This window comes from Peromyscus eremicus, chromosome 16_21 (assembly GCF_949786415.1).
Source record: "Peromyscus eremicus chromosome 16_21, PerEre_H2_v1, whole genome shotgun sequence".
In the NCBI taxonomy this organism is placed as follows: Eukaryota; Metazoa; Chordata; class Mammalia; order Rodentia; family Cricetidae; genus Peromyscus; species Peromyscus eremicus.
In genome coordinates this window covers 42,480,304-42,501,393 of record NC_081432.1, presented here as the reverse complement: position 1 = coordinate 42,501,393, position 21,090 = coordinate 42,480,304, and the positions used below count along the sequence as shown (strand labels likewise).

The 21,090-nt window shown below is 40.4% G+C and overlaps 1 protein-coding gene across 1 annotated transcript in view; it reads left to right on the top strand.

The window, feature by feature from the left end:
- The first annotated feature begins 2,927 nt into the window (after window positions 1–2,927).
- Window positions 2,928–21,090, top strand: part of Lgsn (lengsin, lens protein with glutamine synthetase domain) — a 133,186-nt gene continuing 115,023 nt past the window's right edge. The window contains exons 1-2 of the mRNA XM_059281416.1: window positions 2,928–3,090; window positions 11,733–11,923. Of these exons, the coding sequence (XP_059137399.1) occupies window positions 2,928–3,090; window positions 11,733–11,923 (354 nt within the window). The remainder of the gene's footprint in view (window positions 3,091–11,732; window positions 11,924–21,090) is intronic.

Sequence of the window (21,090 nt, the reverse complement as noted above, 5' to 3'; positions counted from 1 at the left end):
CAACCAAGGATAGTATAATATATATTCAGATTTATTCAATATGATTAGGAGTGGGAAGGAAGTGGGTGGGTGAGGATAGGGAAAAGTATGAGGTTTTATTAGTCAGGGTCTTCTAGAGGAACAGAACTGATAGAATGAATCTCTCTCTCTCTCTCTCTCTCTCTCTCTCTCTCTCTCTCTCTCTCTCTCTCCCTCTCTCTCTCTCTCTTTCTCTCTTTCTCTCTCTTCCTCTCTCTCTCTCTATATATACATATATATGCACATATATGCATAAACATATTTATATAGGATTTATTAGAGTGCTTAAGGGCTGTGGTCCAGTTAGTTCACCAATGGCTGTCTCTTGATGAAAAGTCCAAGCATCCTGTAGTTGTTCAGTCTATGAAGTTGGATGTCTCAGGTGGTCTTCAGTACACCCAGGAATCCTGAAGAAGTAGGCTGTAATATCAGTGAAGGAATGCTTTAGCAACAGGATGGATGACCTTGTCAGTGAGAGTGAGGGCAAACAGGCAAAAAGCAAAAGCTTCTTTCTTCCACGTCCTTTCTATAGGCTGCCACCAGGAGGTGTGGCCCAGATTTAGGTTGGGTCTTCCTACCTCAAATGATTCAATTACAAAAAATTCCTCACAGATGTGCCCAGCTACTCAGGTTTTTAGTCAATTCCAGATATAGGCAAGTTGACAACTGAGATTAGACACTACAGAAGTCAACTTAGAAAAGTAAAACATTGAGGTGGGTATAATAGCAGGGAGGGATGCTGTCAGAGTCCACAGATTTTGGAAGCTATGGAAGGTTATAATTAAAGGGACAAAGATGAGAGAAAATGAAAAAAAAATGGAGGAATAAGAGGGATCTCTATGAGATGTGCATGAAAAATATAGTAGAGTGTAGTGGGTAGCCATTCCAGCTTTGATCTTGAAGTTCCAACCCCCATTGAGACTTCGGCAACTGTCACGCCTACAAGGCGGGGCCAAGGTAGGCTCCTGGAGACCCGAGATCTGGATGGGCCAGTGCTCTCTCTGTTCTGGGACCCTGAACGGTGGAGGTGGGCCAAGCAGAGCTCCAGAGAACACAGCTGGACTGCGATACACCTTCCCCAGACCCCGCAACCTACCTATCCCTTAATTTGTAAGTTACGCCATTAAATAAATCTCCTTTTAACTATGTGGAGTGGCCTTAATAATTTCACCAATAGTAGAGAATGCCCTATAGTAGACTAGATGGAGAAATGTACACGTTGACCCTAAGCCTAACTGAGCAATATACAAACAAATGTTTATTATAAATATAACATAACTATAAATAATGTAAATACAATTTAAATTTAAATATTTACATATATCTGTAGAGATTAAATAATAGAAAATAAGAATTAAAAAAAAAACCACTCATGGAGTGAATTTCCAGCATAGCAGCACTGAGTTGAAAGGTGAAATTATTCCTCTGCTTCTAGCAGGAAACACTTGGTGCTGGGTACAGGAGATGTGAGTGCAAGTCTTTGGTGTCTTCAGCCTCCAAGTTCCCTGAGGACTTGGCATGTCAGAGAGTGGAGGGGGTAAGTTCTCTCTTGGTAGTACTCTTAGACCCCGGCACTCCAGCTTGACTCCTTGGGGTCCTGCAGGTCGAATGTATGTGACTAGAAGCACTTCTCTTGCGCAGCTCAGTTCCATGGTTTGGATTTGAGAGTAGTTAAATATGGGCTCCAATTCTGTTATTCTTGCCCACTTCCCTGCAGAGATCTCTGAGATAACTCTTTAAAGTGGAAATTAAGTTAAAATGAGGTATTCAGAGTGCCCCTAATCCAATATGACTGATGTCCTTGTAAGAAGAGGGACATAGATCACTGGCACACAGAGGTAAAAAAGGTGCAGGGAGAAGACAGCCATCTACATACCCAGTAGAGAGACTCCAGGAGAGACCAGCCCTGCTGCCACCTTGATCATGGGCTGTCTCCCAGTTTAACTCACCCATCCGGTGGCATTTTTTTTTTTTAAATGATGGGCTTGCAGACAAATGGGGAAAAGAGTGCAAAAGGAACATCCTTTTTCACTTTTCCATTGCTAGAAAGTAGATGAGGGGTTTGGGGACTGTGAAACATTTTGGTGACCAAAGAATAAAAGGCATCATATTAAGTCTATAAAGAAAGAATATAGACACTGGGTCATATTTCACAGAGGCTGGCCTGTGGGATGCTTCTTTTACTCTATGGTCAAAGAATAGTTGTTAAAAAAAGGATAAAGAGTCAGTGAGATTTAGCTCATTTGCTAACCATCATTGCTATAGAACTGTGAGAAAATGTCTGCTAGTTAAACCACCTGGTCGATGGTACTTTCTTTAGCAGCCCTAGAAAGTGGGCTTGGCAGGTCAGGTTCTACATACATTAGAGTGAGCTTGCTTGTGTCCTTTCCTCCAAGCTGTAGGGTATTGGTAGTGGATCATACCTTAGATGCTACCGACGTATATTAAGATTATTTTATTTAATAAACTATTTTGGATAACACCTTGGAGCTCCCAGCCTTAGAAAGCTGAATTACCAGCTTATTTCAATAGATGTTTTCCTCTAATGAATGGTCCTACTAACACACAACCTTGATCTATTTATTTAGTAAGTCCCTTTTGGCTGTCTATCGTATGCTGAGGAGTTCTCCATGGTGTAGATGTTGGGGAAATAGCAATTTGAATGAAAACTTCAGAGCCATGTGCTGTTTACATTTAGTGTGTGTTGGTGTATGCAGACTTAAAAATATATGCTTAAGCAAATCATTATTTAGCATATCAAGTGAAAATAAGGGGAAGGGAGAAAGAAGACAGATTATATTCGGGGCACAGGAAACTGGACAGCAATTTTACAAAAGGTGTCAGAAGGGCTCTTTGTAGCACTAACTTGATGCAGAGTCTGAATTAGTGTGGGGTGTGTTGATGCAGACATGCGCTGTCCAGATGGCACTTCAAGGAAAGATTTTTCTGCAGTAGATGCTGGAGAGCGGCCACCAGACTGTCAGAACCGTCACAGATTGGCTCAGCTACAAAGAGCCTGCCACAGATACGCCAAACCTCCAGACTCTTCCTTGTGGGACGTTAAACTTGGAGGTAGGAGGCAGTCAGAAAGGGAGACAGAAATGGAAGTGGTTTTGATTTGAGTTAAAATGTAACTCTAAGAAGCCAGTTTGGGATTTCTAGGGCTCTAAAGCCTGTGGATTTCCCCACTGAGGAATTGTCAGGATGCTGCTCAGACCGAGAAGAGAGTTTTTAAAGCTGGATCCCAGCTGTCTGTTCCGGGGCTCACCAAACTTCTCTCTTTTCTCTTTTGATATCAGTCATCTTACATTTTTTTTACATGGTTGCCTTTTCACATTCATGGTTCTAACAGGGAAAAAAGACAGCTTTTGACAGCGATGCATCTATTAGGGCTCCAAATATGTGCTGGCTACAAGAGATCGTGGAGACCAATGATCGATAGTAAGCAATATTCCATTAACCACTTCCCACAAAGTAACAAAGGGAAATGTAACGCCTCGAAACAGGTCAAGAAGAAGATAGTTATTACTCCACAGAGGGAAATGGGTGCTAAGGTCAAGTTTTCCTTTCCCTTCTCTAGGCCACAGTAGTGAAGATGTGTGGAAGAATTTGATACAACTTGCCTTTGTTGACTAAAAGACCCCACATTGTGTACTCTGATTTTCAGACCATTATTTCTCTCCTTTCTGCCACATCTGTATCCAGGTATGGGAATCAGAGCATTAGTTTTAGATGTGAGGACTCTGCATTGAAGAGCTGACTTATAGCCAAGCATTCACTAAGACACTGTATATGAACTGTATATTTTAGTAAGGAAGTGATTATCCTGAGAGTAAAGGATACTGAACCCAAGGGTTATGGTTGAAACATTACATTTTATAATTCTTGAATTATTTGACATTAAAAGATGGTAAAAATACAGATATTATAGCTAATCAGAAATATGTTATAATGAAACGTTATTTCAGTGTTACCTGGTGTCATTTTAAGGAGTGTGAAAGTAATAATGTTAAGGAAAAGGTCCCACTAAACTATGGTCCTCACAAGGACACACATTTGTACCCTCCTACATCTACAATGACAAGAGAGGTATTTGGCACACAATAGGTACTCAGTAAGTAATTACTAATGAATGATTGAAATGTTAGAAAATGGATGATCTGGAAATATGTCCAACCTGTGGTCTATAGGCTGCATGCATAGATAACTGTGAATTCAGCCCAACACAAACTTAAAATGTGATGAGGTGTATGTGATCATTTTCTGTAATTAGATTTTGATTGTTTTATAAAATTATTTGATTTTTATTATTAGTTTCATGCGTGTATATAATGTATTTTGATCATATTTACTTGCACTGCCCTCTCTTATTCATTTTTCCACTCACCTTGAATTACTCCTACATTGAAAAAGTCCTTTATATTAAAAAAAAATCTGAGTTTAATTAGGGTTTTGAGAGTGATGTAGTATTTACTGGAGCACGGGCAAGTTGCCAGTGGGTATACTCCTGAAGAAAATGAGTCCTCCCTCCCTTAGCGACCAGAAACTTCCAGGAAGGGGTGGTAGAATGTTGATGGTCCCTTTTGTACAGATCCTGAATAGATAACCACAGATACTACAAGTCCATAAAGACACTGGCCATGGCGTGTTCAGAAGATAGTATTTCACAGTGCTCCCCACCCCCACCCTCTGGATCTTACATTCTTTTGGCCTTCTCTTTCTTGATGTGTTTGGCTCTTGGAGGGGATGATACAGATGTCTCATTTCGGGCTGAACAGTCCATAGTCACTTACTCTCAGCACTTGACTGGCTATTGGTCTTTGCATTAGCTGTTACCCACTGTCAAAGCAGACTTTTCTGGCTAAGGCTTAGAAGTCCTACTACTCTATGGCTACAAACAAAAATGTTTAGAAGGTAGTTTGTCCATTCAGCAAAACAACAGTAGTAGGTCCCCTGCTAGGGCCTAGGACTTCTACAGCCATGGGCTTTTAACCAGATTTATAGGCTCAGACATGACCACTGTCCTGTGCAGCAGGCCTCATCTCCATCATAAGGCAGTTGGTCTCCCCATAGCAGTCATACCAGCCCAGAAGAAGCATCTATGCCAGTTCCAGCTCAATTTCTCTATCTATGTCTTGCAAGCGAAGTGTGTGGTGTCTTCAGCAACTTACCCTCTACTCTGGTGGAGATTGCATGATTTTTGAAGATGAACTTGAAGATGAAGGATGCACATGCTTGATACACTTCGTAAATTAAATCGACCCTTGAAGATTCCATTTAGTTCTGACGTTCTACTGCTTAGGGGAAAGAATGGACTTGTCACCATACCTCTTGCCTTATCTACTTTACTAGCCATGTATCATCTAGCCCTTTATGTTCTTGGGTTCTACATCCACGTAGTCAACTAGCTACGGATCAAATGTTTGGAAAACAATTATATTTTTACTCAGCATATCATTTGCATTATTCCTTAAATAATGTGATATCACAACTATGTATATAGCATTTCTATTATATTTGGTCTTATGATATAATTGTGGTTATAGAAGCAATTTAAGGTATACAAGAGGATATTGTATAGGTTATATGCAAAAAGTGTGTCATTTTACATAAGACATTGAGATTTGAGCATACACAGATTTTGGTATCTGAAGGAGGTAGGTGTTCTGGGACTAATGCCCCATGGAGGAGGGGGAATTCTGTTGAGGCAAGAACGGCAACATGAATAATACTGGGCACTGATGATCTTCTAGGCATCTGTTACCTCCTTTCCCTGCTTAAGAGTATTTTTTTTTTCTGTACCTGAGTCCTGCAGCTGTACTTTGAGAACAGTTGTGGTTATTTGAATGAAAATGGGCCCCATAAGTTCAGAAGGAATTGCATTATTAGGAGGTGTGGCCTTATTGGAGAAAGTGTCACTGGGGGTGGGCTTTAAGGTTTCAGATGCTCAAACCAAGCCCAGCATCACTTTCTCTTCCTGCTGCCTTTGGATCCGAATGCGGAACTCTCAGCTACTTCTCCAGCACCATTTCTGCCATCATGTTGCCATACCTCCCATCATGATGACCTCTGAACTGTAATCCAGCCCCCATTTAAATGTTTTTATTTATAAGAGTTGCTGTGGTCATGGTGTCTCTTCACAGCAATAATAACCCTAACTAAGACCACAGTGGAAGCACCATGATGGACCATAAATAATTTAAAGTAGTCCTTGCAAACCCATTTCTCTTGAGGCAGTGATTGGATGAGATTAGCATTTTCCTGACCCGCAAGGATTGGCCAGGAGTAGACTCCAGTCCTGAGAGGCACAAGGAGACAGGTGCCATGAATTTGGGGGAAATGTATTTCTTAGTGGTTTTGAGTGCTACTAGAAGGCACATTCTTGTCATAATTGTTTTAGAGGTGTCTAGAAGCCTCATGCCACAGCTGCTATGCTTTCACAAAAGCTGTCAGCTAAGCTCATGAAAGGTAAAGCTAACAACAACAACAATAATAACAACAAAAATAAATGAGGTTTTGAAAAACTACGTCTTCGCTGTTCATTAAAGATTTGTTTAACCTTTGTAGCTTCATTTGAGGGGTCAAATTAAGTTCTTGCCTATTTTCAACAGAATGACGAGCAGTGTAGAGATGAACGATCATCTACCTGATTACAGTGAGCCACATATGGTGGTAGGGAAGCTGAGAGTAGAGTAGAGGTGAATGACTGTCTACATCAGCAGTTCTCAACCTGTGGGTCCTGAACCCCTTTAAAGGTTGAGTGATACTTTCATTGGGGTCACCTAAGACCACCAGAAAACAGATATCTACATTACCATTCATAAAGCAGCCAAATTACAGATATGAACTAGCTACAAAAATAATTTTATGGTTAGGGGTCACCACAATATGAGGAGCTGTATTAAAGAGTTACAGTATTAGGAAGGTTGAAAACCACTGGTCTACACGGTTACAGTGAGCTATATATGGTGCAGGAGAAAAGGCATTTCAGCTCTAGATTATTTTTGGCTCTTTGTTCCACAAAAACAATTCTTTCCTTTTTAGAACCTCACTATGATAGTATAACTCAACTGATTAGGATTGGCAATGGAAACTTATCATTAGAATAAAAACAGGTAAGCATCCTAATAAATATATTAGGGAAAACAATATCTTAATTTCATTACCCCCTCAAAGAAACCATGGCCTATTAACATTCCCTACTCTGCCTCCTTGAGTCTCTAGCAATCACGAGGCATCCTTCTGTCACACTGGGCTTGCCCGTTATCTGACATATATTATAAAATCAAGTTTACCTTGATTACTAGCCTTTAAGTTCCTTTCTCCTCTCTAAATAGTCCTCTTAGTTTAATTTAAATGACAAATAGCTTCTAATTTAGGTGGGCTCAGTTCCATGAGTCCCTACAGTAAAAGATGCATAAAGCTTCATGTTTAGTTTTCCCTCTTTCTTTTTTCTTTGATAGCATTCAGGTCAGTGATACAATGATACAGAATTGTAAGGAGGGATAAAGAATACAAGGAGTAGGACAAGGAGGTAGAAGAGGAGGAAGAAAAAAGGAGAAGGGATAGGGGAGGAAGAGAATATGGTAGTGTTACAGAGGAAGGACCAAAGAAGCAGCCACTGAATGATTTTGCAAAGATCAGCACCCCACTTGTGCAAACAAAAAGGGATGAAAAGACAGAACTAGTTACTACATGACGCAAAACATTTCTCAGGCTTCATAGAGTAGGACAGGAACCATTATGATATATTTCAAAGGAACCCTCTGTTTCCACGTTAACCTATTTCTCTAACAGAGCATCTAGCTTGGGTTAACGCCTTATTAGCCACAAGAAAAGAAAATACAGCGATTTGATCATTTTTGGGGAACACAAGAACATCTCTGCAAAGTGTAAGAGATCAGAAACACCTTTTAAAATAAGAACAAAGGAAGAATTTGACTATGAGTTTCTATTAAACAGAGGCAATTTGAGATCGGCCAGGAACAGTAACCTAAAACCAACTATACTAACACAGCATGTCTTGAGAGAGCTTGCTGCCTGTCCTGATTTTCAAGTTTAGGAAACATTGCTTTGTATTCGTCATGAAAGATTAACATTCTATATACTAAAATTTAGCTGAAAAATAATGTTCCTATTACAAACTGTGGTTGAGAAATCCTCTTCTACCCGGTGAAGTTGCACATAGATAAGACATATGTAAATGAAGAGATGAAAAACTAAAACTTGTTTTCTCATTCCCATAGGCTTGACTACTAGGAAAGATTCACTTAAAAGCCTTATCTTCAGACTAAGGGATATCAGTTTCGGAACTTCTATGAGAACCTGTAACATAAGGAAGGCTCTGGTGAGATTATACAGGATTTGCAAGGCCCATGGAAGGTTTCATCTGTGGTGCAGTCAATCAGCTGGGAAGTTCTCTGACATCCTTTACAGACACAGTGAGAGTCCATTTTTTTTTTCTTCCACTGAAGCTGGCCTGGTTTGGACCGAAAACTTTCATGAGTAAAGGTTAGCGTGAGGGGTACTCAAAGCCTTTCGTGGGTAGTCAGAAGCTTCGAAGCTTCTTCCTCAGTCTTCTCGGAATGGTTGCACTCTGGCCTCTCCCTCTTGAGATAATCACACAGTGAAACCAGGCAGTGTGCGGGTGTGCGGGTCTCACAGTTCCACTTATGTATCATCCTCTAGGGTCCTCCAAGGACCCTAGACATCCTCTAGGAGTCTTTAGTAGTGTGAGGGGCTTTCCGAGCTGCCCAAATTGATCCTTAGCATCTCGCATGGTAAGCAGAATAGAACGGCTGTGTCAACACTAAATACTCGGCTGTTTGTTACACCTCAGATTTTGTCTGGCTTTGATTAGACTGCCCTCACAGCCCAGTCACAGCAGGCTTTGCATGATGAAGTTGTGGATCTGCAAGGACTGGAGAGGCCCATCTGAGGACTTGCCATAAACAAGTGCTGTAATTATGGGTAGCCCTATGACATCAAGGTGAACTGTTAATGATTTTGTTGCTTAGTGACGAATCTCCTTAAGCTTCTGTTTTATGTCTTCATCACATCTAACAGAGAGAAAAAAAATTACATAACATTCCTTTATCTGCACTCTGTACTTAATCTGAGTTCTGCCAGACAGAAAGGGCTGGCATTCTACCTACTTGAACTTTGCTACCCACACCCTGCCCTTTCCCCCTTCCTGGGAAAAGCTGCTTTGATTACAACATTCCCCAGATTTCAGAAGCCTCTGCTCTCGGTTCGTTCTGGGGCACTCTGTTCTGAGCATGACCTGCTGGCATGGAAACTTGTGTATGTGTGTGTGTGTCAAAAATCCTGTTGTTTTAAAGTTAGTTTCACATATTTAATTTTAATTTAACATTAACAACAACAAAAAAAAACCAAAAACTGCTTATTGAATTCTGTTCTGTTTAAAACGTTTCTGACTTTCCATTCTTGTTTGGGGGCTTTTAACTACCATTAGCCCAAATGTTAGGAGTGTGTTTCTACCCTATCATTTAACTCTCACACTAATATATTAATATACACTCACACAAATTATAATAAATAAAAATAGATATCCACAGCGGAGAAACAACTTTTAAGATTTTTTCCTGTTTTTAATTAATTGTTAAATAAAAAATATTTCTTTTATTATTGAGATTACAATATCGTTATATCACTTCCTAGCCCCTTTTCTTCCTCTAGACATTTCCATTTTTTATTTTTCATTAATTGTTGCTACACACACACACACACACACACACACACACACACATATATGTATAAACATATATATCCTTAAATATAGCCCTACTTGGTCTGTGTAATGTTATTTGTATGTATTTTCAGGGCTGACTACTAGGTATTGGACAACCAACTGGTGTGCTCTTCCCTGGGGAAGACTATTTCCCTCACTCTCAGCATTCCCTAGTTCTTTGTGGAGGCCTCTTGGGCTTTCCCTGTTCACTTTGGCATGTCTGTTGTTATTCATCTCACGTTTGGGCAGTCACACTGTGTCATTTCTGTCATTGCTAGGAGACACAGCCTCACAGCAAACTCTCTGATCCTCTGGCTCTTACAATCTTTCTGCTCCCTCTTCTGCAATGATCTCTGAGCATTAGGTGCAGGAGTTGTTTTGTTGATGGACCAGTTGGGACTGCTCGGCGAAACTTATACATTTGCTGATAAAAATGACAGAGGTGCTAATATTTAGGAGTCAGAAGATTTTTATTCAAAATCCAGCTTTTATGGAAAATCACATAATGTGACAACATTTGGCTCATTTGTACATTGTCCCATGACACCTAGTTGCAGCTAAATTACAACATCTTCTTTCGATGCTACCCATGCTTTCCAGTTCGGCCCAGTAATGACTACTTTCTGCTTTCTCACCAAAGGGCAAACCATGTATGGACGTCATTTATCATTTTATTTTAACCTGCTGATTTTCTTAACATACATAAATGTTTCATTTTTTTTTCTTGACTATATCAAAAGTGAACATGAAGGATTTCTCCATTGCTTTTTTTTTTTTTAAATGATACAGATCTGGAGAGATGTCTCAGTGGTTAAGAGCACTTGCTGCTCTTGCAGAGGGCAGGGGTTTAGTTCCCAGCTCCTGCACTGCAGCTCACAGCCATCTGTAACTTCAATTCCAGACATCTAGTGCTGTTTTCTGGTTCCTAGGGGCACTGCATGCACATGGTGCATGTATACACATGCAAGAAAGCACTCATACACATAAAATCAAATACATAAATAAAATTTAAAAACTATGCAAGAGAAAGAGTCTTTGAGCAATTAAGAAATATTCTTACCACAACCGATCAAAATACAGACTTATGGAACCTAGTCCCAATGGCTACATTCCCTCAGAGGCCCAAAATGGGTGTGGGATCCACTGGAGCTTGAGTTAAAGGCGGTTGTTTGCTGCCTCATGTGAGTTTCGAGAGCCAAACTTGGGTCCCCTGGAAGAATAGTACGTGCTCTTGATGAGCAAATCGCCTCCCCAACCCCCGATGCCACTATATTCTAATGGGCAGAAAATTCAAATCTTTAAAAGCTAACTTGGAATTGCATATAATTTATTGGGGGAAGAAGAGACTTCTCTAGAAGAACCGAGGAAGACATGTCTACAGTTTAGTCCTTTGCCAGAATTTGCACTTTCTGAGGGACTCACAACAGAGTCTGTTGAAACATGAAGGTGTGTTTGCCTGCCTTACCTCAGCACCGGGAGCTGTGGCCTGTCAAGCATCATTAAAACACAGTCCATTTTGTGTTTTGGAAACTTGGGATCTGGTAACATTTTCCTCACCCCATGTATTACTCCTGCTTTCAGACGAACTCTGAACTAACTTAAACCCAAGCCTGTTTCAGTCAAGTACAGGTTGAAGGCATCAGAGTTGAGATGGAGATGCCACGGACAGAGAAGGAAAATAAGGCTTATTCGTGGAACACTAGGATTGACATGTGTGTGCACTGTCAAAAGTTGCAAAGGAGCATACAGACTCAAAATACAAGGACCTGAATCAGAAAGGTTGCTGAATCTGTGCCTGCAGTGACAAGGAAGAAGCCTGAAGATTGGAAAGTCCTCCCCTGAGTTAGAGTTTGAGGGAGAGAAACAGAATTCAATCCCAGAAACAACCAGAGTGCTGGTTATGGTGAGGGTTCTTTTCCCAGTGGGCACACAGCCATTTCCTCTCTTTGTCTTCTCATGGCAGACAAAGAACCCACCTTTGCTGTTGCTCTCCTTTATAAGGGCACTAATCTCACCGTGAAGTCTTCTGCTCTCATGAATTTAGCGAAGCCTAACTACCTCCCTCAGGTCTCCCTTCCAAGTAGCACCATGGAGGGGATTAGAGCTTCGGCATGGGAGTTTGATGGCTTAGTTCAGTTGATAACAGGTAGTAGAGTGAGTGTGCTGTTTTAGTGATACTCCAGTGAGTACTGCTCCATCCATGGTGAGCTCTTCCCAGCATCTCCAAGGTGTGTTCCTTGTTGTTCATTTTGTTCGCTGGGTATGACTACAATGTGAGCGTAGTTCACAGTGATGCTGACACTCCTGCTTGCTCCCCTCCCAAGAAATAAACAAGCCCTTTAAGGTTTATAATTTTTTTGCTGATCAAAGTGAGGAAATAGATGTGGATAAACATGCCCAGTAAACTATGGAAATTCATGTTTCTAGAACTTTCTACACTTATTTTGTCAGGTTAAAATCAAAGTGTTTACTGTGCATCTCCCAGAAAGCATAACTGAGTCTTGGCTCTGGATGGGTCTCAGCACTCGGGTACCACACATGAGGCCCAATACTGCACAAAAGAATCATATTTTCGGTAGTTTACTAGAGAAAAACATCTTGTGGCTCACTGTGCCTTGAGTATTGATAGTCTTGTTCTATTAACGTTATTCTGGACATTTGATCTAGTAAGGATTGTTTAGAACTTTTCCTACCTTTTGATGCTTATTACCAAAGCCTTAGCATGGAGTCAATGCAGAGCAATAACAGCCTTTCCTTCCTACAGAACACATTTAGACTTCTCAGTGCAGCAGCCAAGGTCATCCTAGTTCCAGTCTCTATGATCAGCTCAGGAACATTCTCTCTAAACTCATTTTTATATTAACTCTACTGGTGAAGATAACAGGCCTCATTAAAAAAGGACTGATGTGACCTTTCTAGTACACAAGCCCACTTGAGAACACATTTTAGAATGTTTTTAAGAGTAAAATCTGTGCCACTAACTTTTAGAGACTGAATAGTGTCCCCTCAAATATACCTGTGGAACCACCAAGTTCTAATGTGAGTTTATTTGTAGATAGAACTTTTAAAGGTACATTAAATATAAAAGAGATCATAAAAATGGGGCCCAACTTCAGGAGGACTGATGTCTTCAGAAGAAGAAAAATCAGGGATATGTGTACAGAGACAAGGTTATCTGAGGACAGAGGGAGAATGATCATTTGTCAGCTGAGAGTGGCCTCAGGAGAACCCAAACGTAGGGCACCTTGATGCTGAATTTCCAGCCTTCAGAACTCTGAAACAGCACATTTCTGTTTGTTGTCTTAATGACCAACTACATGATATTTTGTCATGGCAATCCTGTAAACTAGGACGTGAGTTATATTTTCTTTCTGCTGTGAGCTCTATGAAACTCAGAACCAAGTGTGAAGTCCACACTAATCCCACATGTTTGCAATATTCCCATAATTCCTGTATTTTGATCTTTCTTTTGTGACTCACTTCTTTCTATTTCAATTTTATTAGGGTATTATTTGTTTTTATTGTTTACTGCTTCAAAGCCTCTGTAGGAAAGAAGCAGGACACAAAGAAATAAATAACAACCTAAAGGAATGTTTTATAGTTACAGGTTCTCTTATTTCAGGTACACCTTTCCAGTTTGCTGTAATGGTTCTTTTCATTTCTCAGACTCTTTAATGTTGGAGTGCTGCAGGGCTCAGCCCTCATACATTAACTTTTTCTTATGTCAGCTCAATTCTTGTTTGATCTCAGCCAGACTTATGGCTTTATACTTTAGCTGTGGGTGTGTGTGCATGGTGTATGTGGATACACTAGAATATCTATCTATCTGTCTGTCTGTCTATCTATCATGTATGTATATATGTATGTATGTATGTATGTATATATGTATGTATTAGCTGTACATCCACCCACCCACCCATCCCCATCCATCCCCCATCCATCCATCCACCCATCCATCCACCCATCCACCCATCCATCCACCCCCCCATCCATCCATCCATCCATCCATCCATCCATCCATCCATCCATCCATTATCTATTAATTGTAAGCTTTCTTTCCAGTCTCCTTACTTGTGATAGTTAGGCACCTCATATTTAGCATGTCTGAAAGGCAACCCAAAGTCCAACTCTTTCTTCTCTTTTTTGATCTTCCCAGCCTTGATCAACACAAACAGTCTTGGACTTCTCAACTCAATAGACATCAATTCTATATTTGAGGGAACTTGGGCCTGAAATGTTGGAGTTATTTTTGAACTTCTTTAATTTCCAATTTGTCAGAGGCTTCATTGCCTTTTCCATCAAAGTGTTTCTAAGAGTTGACCCTTTTTTAGACATCTTCTTGCCACAGCACTGGAGACTACCCTCACTTATCCCTTAGTTCCTGTCGACCAAGTGACCCTTCTGCTTCCTTGTTCCCTCCTGTGGACCATTCTCTGCAGCAGCCAGAACATGCCACAAAAGGCAAGTCAGATCAGGTTACCTCTCTGCCCAACCTGTGGGGGTTTCCCTTACATTAAAAGGCAGTCCGTATGATGGCCTGTGAGGCAATCCAATCCAATTGTGTTTTCTCCTTTGACCCCACAAAGTTTTCTTTGGCTCACTTCCTTCCAGATGCAATGACTTCTGTTTCCTGCTTCTTCTACTTATGACAGAACACACAGTCTCCTCCAGTATATCAGCAAGGCTCATTCTTATCTTCAAGTCTCTTTTAGTTTATTCATCATGATATCCTTATTAGAGAAATTTACCTTGTCGTGTTTGGCACAACTTCAACAACTGGCTCTCTTTAAAAACATAAATATTATACTTGAATGTATATTACAACAAAATCTTAAACTCAACCTAATTCTTGATATTTTGCTCATCATTTTAGGATGTCAATCACTTAATAATAAACTAGGTCATAATTTGTCGCATTTGATGAATTTCCTGGTATAAACGCTCTTTCCATGGCCAGTCCAAGCATACTAAAATGTCATTGAAAGAGAAATGAATAGGCATGCGGTGGCAGAACACCAGTCTGCAGCCTTTCCACCATGTAGACACGAATTATGTGAAACCATAAGAGTACAGACATAGTATACAATGTAGTGAGACAACTAAAATTTTATTAAAAAATTACATTGATTTCTTTTGTCTGTGTAAGTCTACATGCCACAGTAAACATGTGGAGATTAGAAAACAACTTGTGGGAGTCCTTTTTCTCCTTTCATCACGTGTATTGAGGGACTGAACACATATTGTCAGGCTTGGTGGCAAGCCCCTTTGCCAGCTGAGCTATCTTACTGGCCCCAGTTAAGAAGTTCATCATCATCATCATCATCATCATCATCATCATTATTATTTACTTTTAGTTGAATCAAAGTTGCTATAGTTTGGGTCTGGTATATCTACAAAAGGTATCTATTTACATTGAACATGTGGGTCCCAGCCTGTGGGAGGAACTTTTAGGATTGCAGCCTTGTAGAAGGATATATGTCCTAGAAGAGTGTATTGGGACCTTATTCCCTTTTTCTCTTTTCTTCATGTTTTGGCCACCATCAGGTGAGAAACCTTGCCCTGCTGCCTACTCACTACATGACGTTCTGCTTTGTCACAAGCCCGAAGCAATAGGGTCAACCGGCCATAAACTGAAACCTCTGACACCAACCTTTTCTCCATGAAGACATGAGCTATGTGAAACCACAGAATACACAGTGCAATGTGTGCAATGTAGAAAGACAATTAAAATTTTATTTTAAAACCGACTCTCTCTCTCTCTCTCTCTCTCTCTCTCTCTCTCTCTCTCTCTCTCTCTCTCTCCTCCCTCCCTCCCTTCCCCCTCCTCCCTTTTTTTTTCCAAGACAGGCATAAACTTGGCTGTCCTGGATCTTGCTCTGTAGACCAGGCTGGCCTCAAACTCACAGAGCTCCACCTGCCTCTGCCTCCTGAGTGCTGGGATTGAAGTCATGCGCCACTACCATTTTAACTCAATTATTTCAGGTATCTTGTTATAGTAATAGAAAGCTTACTAACATGAAGTGGAACGTTTATATAATTCATGATGCAGAAGAATGAGGTCAGTGGTTAAGGTTAAGAGCACTAGCTACTCTTTTAGAGGACCCAAGTTTGGTTCTTAGCATTTCCACCAGATGGTTCACAATCATCTTTAACCCCAGGGCATATGACACCCTCTTCTGGCCTCTATGGCATTGCACTGCTGTAAAACTCCACCCCCTCCTCCCCGGACACCCTCCCCACCCAACACATATGCAAAGATAAAATACATTTTTCAAAGTTTGTGTAATTCAATTTTTACTGATAACCATGTACAACATTGCCCACTTCTTTGATCGTTCTGTGTAAAATAGACCATTGTTTCTTGCATTTATCTTGCTGCATTTACTCTACGAGTATCTAATACTATATATATTATATATAAGATAATATCTATCTCTCAAGTAAACATAATATATATAACGCAAGCCAAGTTCTAAGTACTGCTGATTTAGAGGCAAACAAAATAACCAAATGACCTTGCTTCACTGAGTATGCAAACATACATGTATATGCATGTGTATATAGTAGTTTTTTTTTACCATAATTCAAGCTTAGTGAGGCTAGGCATTTGCTATCTTGCTGGCTGTCAAACCACCTGGCCTAAGAATGTGGCTTGTGCATCTTAAATGTTTACTTATTGAAGAAATAAATGAGTTTATTAACCTTTCGTACACAGTGGTATGAGCTTGTTTTATGGAGGAGGAACACACTTGTAGTCAGGACAGCAGCTCTGTCAGAAGGACTTACGTGCACCAGACTAGCTTATCTCAGTTCCATCACCGGCTTGTAAAGGAGGGACGATTTACATTTGTTCCCATTTTACATACCGGAAACAGAACACAGGCCTTCCCAGTGACACACAGGACAGGGAGCAAGGCCAGGGTTCATATCAACTTTGGTTCTAGAAATCTCCTTTAATAAAGCAACTCAGCTTTAAAAAAAAATCATTGAAAATTTCCAAATGGTGTAAAATTGACTCCGAGGAAAATGAAATCCTGAATATCCATTATCACCCTTCAATGATTATCAGCTCCTGGGTGTTTTATTTTCATTTATACTCACTCTTCTAGTTAGGTTATTTTCTAGTTAGGTTATTTTGTAGCAAATCTAAGCCTCGGTCTATCTCCAAAGATAAAAATGAAAGCACATATTTCAGTCTTACTTTTTTTCTAATGTTTTTGGCTCACTGTTGGTTAGCTAACCTTGATCTTTTTGAAACAAACATCAAATCAAATGTTTTCTAATCTACAAAGCAGTTATAGCAATTTTTAATTAAACAAGACGTATTTGAAACACTTTGTCAAAGCCATCTATAAAGTTTGGATATTCAAGTCCTTTGTCAGTATCCGCATTCTATGACTGACAGGATTAAAGGTCTCTATATCAATGTCTACATTGGTTGGATACACGCAAGCATGGCTGTTTTCACCACAACATGCTTCATGAATATGTCAGAATTCTTACAGCCAGCCGTCACATGGGATGTCTAAGCTTCTGCAAGACTGTCAAGTCTAAAGAGCAAATGAAGTATTACAAATTTAAAAAAAAATATTTTTTAGTTGTAAGGAAGGAATATTAGCTGGGCATGGTCCAATACACCCAGTATGCAGGAGGCAGAATTATTTTCTGACATTAGGTGTACACCCTGCATAAGATGAAATCCTTGTTTTTAAGTACCTCAAAACTTACTGGACAATATAGACACTTAGACACTCTCAAAGAGGAGATGATGAGCATCATATACACTTACTTATGAAAATTCATCAAAACTTGGCTGATCCTTAGGAGTAGGAGCGTCCTAGGTATATGGAGCCTTATGAAAGTGAGAGTTTGAATTAGATGAAGGAATTAGACACAAGTTAGTGGAGACCTCTACTATGATATTCTTTAAGTACGGAACATTCTTCCAAACAATGATGGCAGGGCTATCAGCATGTACTTATATCCTATTTAATATATTTCAGGAATTGAGACTGATGATTAAAACATATCAGTACATTTGATCTTCTCAACAATTACAAAGTGACAGCATGACTGTTGTGTCTTACTTGGAAGATGGGTCAACAGAAATACCGAGATACCTAAAAAGTTTGTCAACATTACCTAATTAGAAGTGAGAATCTGTGATGTAAACCTGGGTGTCTAGTTTCAGTGTCTGGCTTCTGCAACCAGGGTGTCTCTGCTACTAGAAAGAAAATAGTCACTATACCGGCTGTTCTTCAAAGTGTTCTGTCATAATTCCTACTTTTGGAAAAATATCCATGAAATCAATGATTCAGTTAGCTGTCTGTATTTTTTTCCTAAGATATACCTGAACATTTGGTAAATCTATATTTACCAAAGTTAGAAATGTATGTATGTGGATTCTGTGGCATCTATTATATCCTTGGACATGTGGAATTATGGTCCAGATTGGAGAAACAAAAATACACGATTAAGATATGAAAATTTGCAGAGTGAAGTATGGAGGTGAAAGGCTGAGCCAGATCCAGAGCAGGAAATGGGTCAGGAACAGGGAATGTCGGGTCAGGTCTAGACAGGTAAACAGGTGGACAGTGAGACAGTCATAGAGGCTGTGTGAACAGCAATGTACTGAGTCAAGTCTGAGAGTTCACAACCTTGACTGCACACATTAGGTCTCAGCTAATAGGCTGGTGTGGGGCTGCACAATCACAGTGTTAGGTGTCCATCACTTTATGAGATCTAGGTGAGTGTGCTGGCTAGTTTTATGTCAACTTGACTTAAACTAGAGTTATCTGAAAGGTACCTCAACTGAGAAAATGCTTCTATTAGATTTGGCCGTAAGGCATTTTCTTAATTAGTGATGATGGAGGAAGGCCCAGCCCATTGTGGGTGGTGCCATCCTTGGGCTGGTGGTCCTGGCTTCTATAATAAAGCAGGCTGAGTAAGCCATGGAGAACAAGCCAGTCAACAGCACTCCTCCATGGTCTCTGTGTCAGCCCTGCCACCAGGTTCCAGCTCTGCTTGAGTTTCTCTCCTGACTTCCTTCAGATGGACTACAATATGGAAGTGTAAGCCAAATAAACCCTTTCCTCCTGAACTTGCTTCTGGTCATGGTGTTTCATCACAGCAATAGTAACCCTAACTAGGACAGCGAGGGAGTTACACCATTTCCTCAGTTTGGCCTGTAGGATATGTCCTTGGGCCTGGCTTCCTTGATTTGATTTAGATACGCTCATCGTATGTCCCTGAAGTTTCAGTTCTCCCCAATAAACTTATAGTGAGTCTCCCTTTATAATCCAAAGGATAAGCCATTTGTCAGTCTGAATGAATGGTACTTAACAGATGGTACAGTGTCTGGGTCCAGCTAGGGGTTACAGTAATCCTTCTCCCTCAAAATGGAGACAAAGCTGCTTATAAAATGGAATCTCCTAGGGCAATGTGCAACGTGAAAAAAAAAACCAACTCCTTTATGGCATACTATGGCATAATTTAGGACATAATCTCATCTCCTCATTGTAGAGATGTGTAGGAGAAAAGTTTGAAGCGAACTGTTTAGGGAATAAGGCTTTGAAAACAGAAACAAAATCTAGGGTTACGTATCTGTAAATGGTAATAGTCATGGACTTTTCCAGGAGTTATTTTCCGACACTAGGTGCACCGCCTGAGTAAGATGAGATCCTTGTTTTTAAGTACCTGGTGGCTCACTGGGCAATATGAACACATAGATACTCTAAATCAAAGCCAAGGGATAGTGAGGTTGACAAGGTGTTATATTAGCAGAGTAAGAGAATTCTCTGCCTCAGAGTATCAGAGCGGGTTTGTCTAATTTGAAAAGATCTGATAAAGAAGAAGGGAGGGAGAGAAGGTAGAGAAGAAGGAGAAGAAAAGGGAGGAGGAGAGGAAGGAGAGATACATTACAAAGGAAAGAAAATGAAATATCTAATAGTAGTCACCTGTATAGAGGAGAAAAAGATTTTGAAATTATTAATATCATATGCATAAATTATATATGTAGATTTTCTGCCTCCATAAGTAGAGCTTCCTTGAGTACATCCTGACCTTCTTGCACAAAAGAGCTGACCTTAGGGCCAGAACTGTGTTTACTCTTGGATTCAAACAGGTCTGGGCATGTCTTGTGAAGTGGCTTGTGTTCACTGGGATTCTATTCTCCTGATGCTGAGGAGGGCGATGTGATGTTTAAGAAGCAGCTTGTTTGGGTTATAAATCACAGTACAGAAGTCAAATCTTCAAGCCTGGGGATCTGAAGACCAGATTTCATTAGTCATTTGTGCTTTTTTTGTGCAAGCATGTTTTCAGTAGCAAGGTGTGTGTGTGTGTGTGTGTGTGTGTGTGTGTGTGTGTGCGCGCACCCACCCCAACACACACACCCTGCTCTAAGTTACTCCATATTGTGTGAAAAGTGGCTTTTCAGACTCTGCCTTGCCTGCACAGACTATTTTACAAGCAGCCATTGACTTCATTTTGAGAGAGAAGGATGACTGGGCTCCTGGATGGGCATGTGAATAGCATCATATGTATGCTACCAACCACGCAACACAGACTAATAAAACATTTCTTCCTGGGAATATAAAGAGGGCCACCTATAAATTTGTATGGGGCACATAGGCATATTAAAATCACATCAGGGAAATCAGGTTCAAGGACTTAGAGGACATGACAGACTGGGGAAAGGTATCGCTCCCTCACCTGTACCACATGAAGCGATGGAGCCCTACCACTGCAATGGCACAGCCCCACACCAGTCTATCATCTGATAGTTGGTTTGTCATCAAGGACTGCAGGGCTATGTCATAAAGAAACAGAGAACTCTCAACCATTTCTGGGGCCTCAGCTCATTTTGATGCCCTGCTGTTGATGTGACTGACTTAACTTGCTGTGTGTGTGTTTATCTGTTCACCCATCTGGACCTGAACCTATCATTTCCTACTCCAATCAGGTTCTGTCTTCTCATCTCTCCAGTTGACTACGTCTTTGCTCTGAAACACAACTCTTCCACGGCCTGGACTTTACAGCAGCAGCTTCTCGGCTGCTCTGGGTTTGCTATTAATACAGACTCTACTTAACTTCTCTTAGCCTAGTTTGGAAATCTTTCCAACCCTGTGGTATTCATTCTGCAAACCACTTATACATACACAGATGTATGTACTGTGTGTTACACAATATGATAGTTAATATTAGTAATTAAGATTGGACTGGAAGAACCTGCATTTGTCTTAGCCAGCTTACCTGGGTAGGAAGGATTGTCTGGCAGATTGCTGCTGTTGAAACTGCAATACCTTGTGAATTATTGTTAGTCA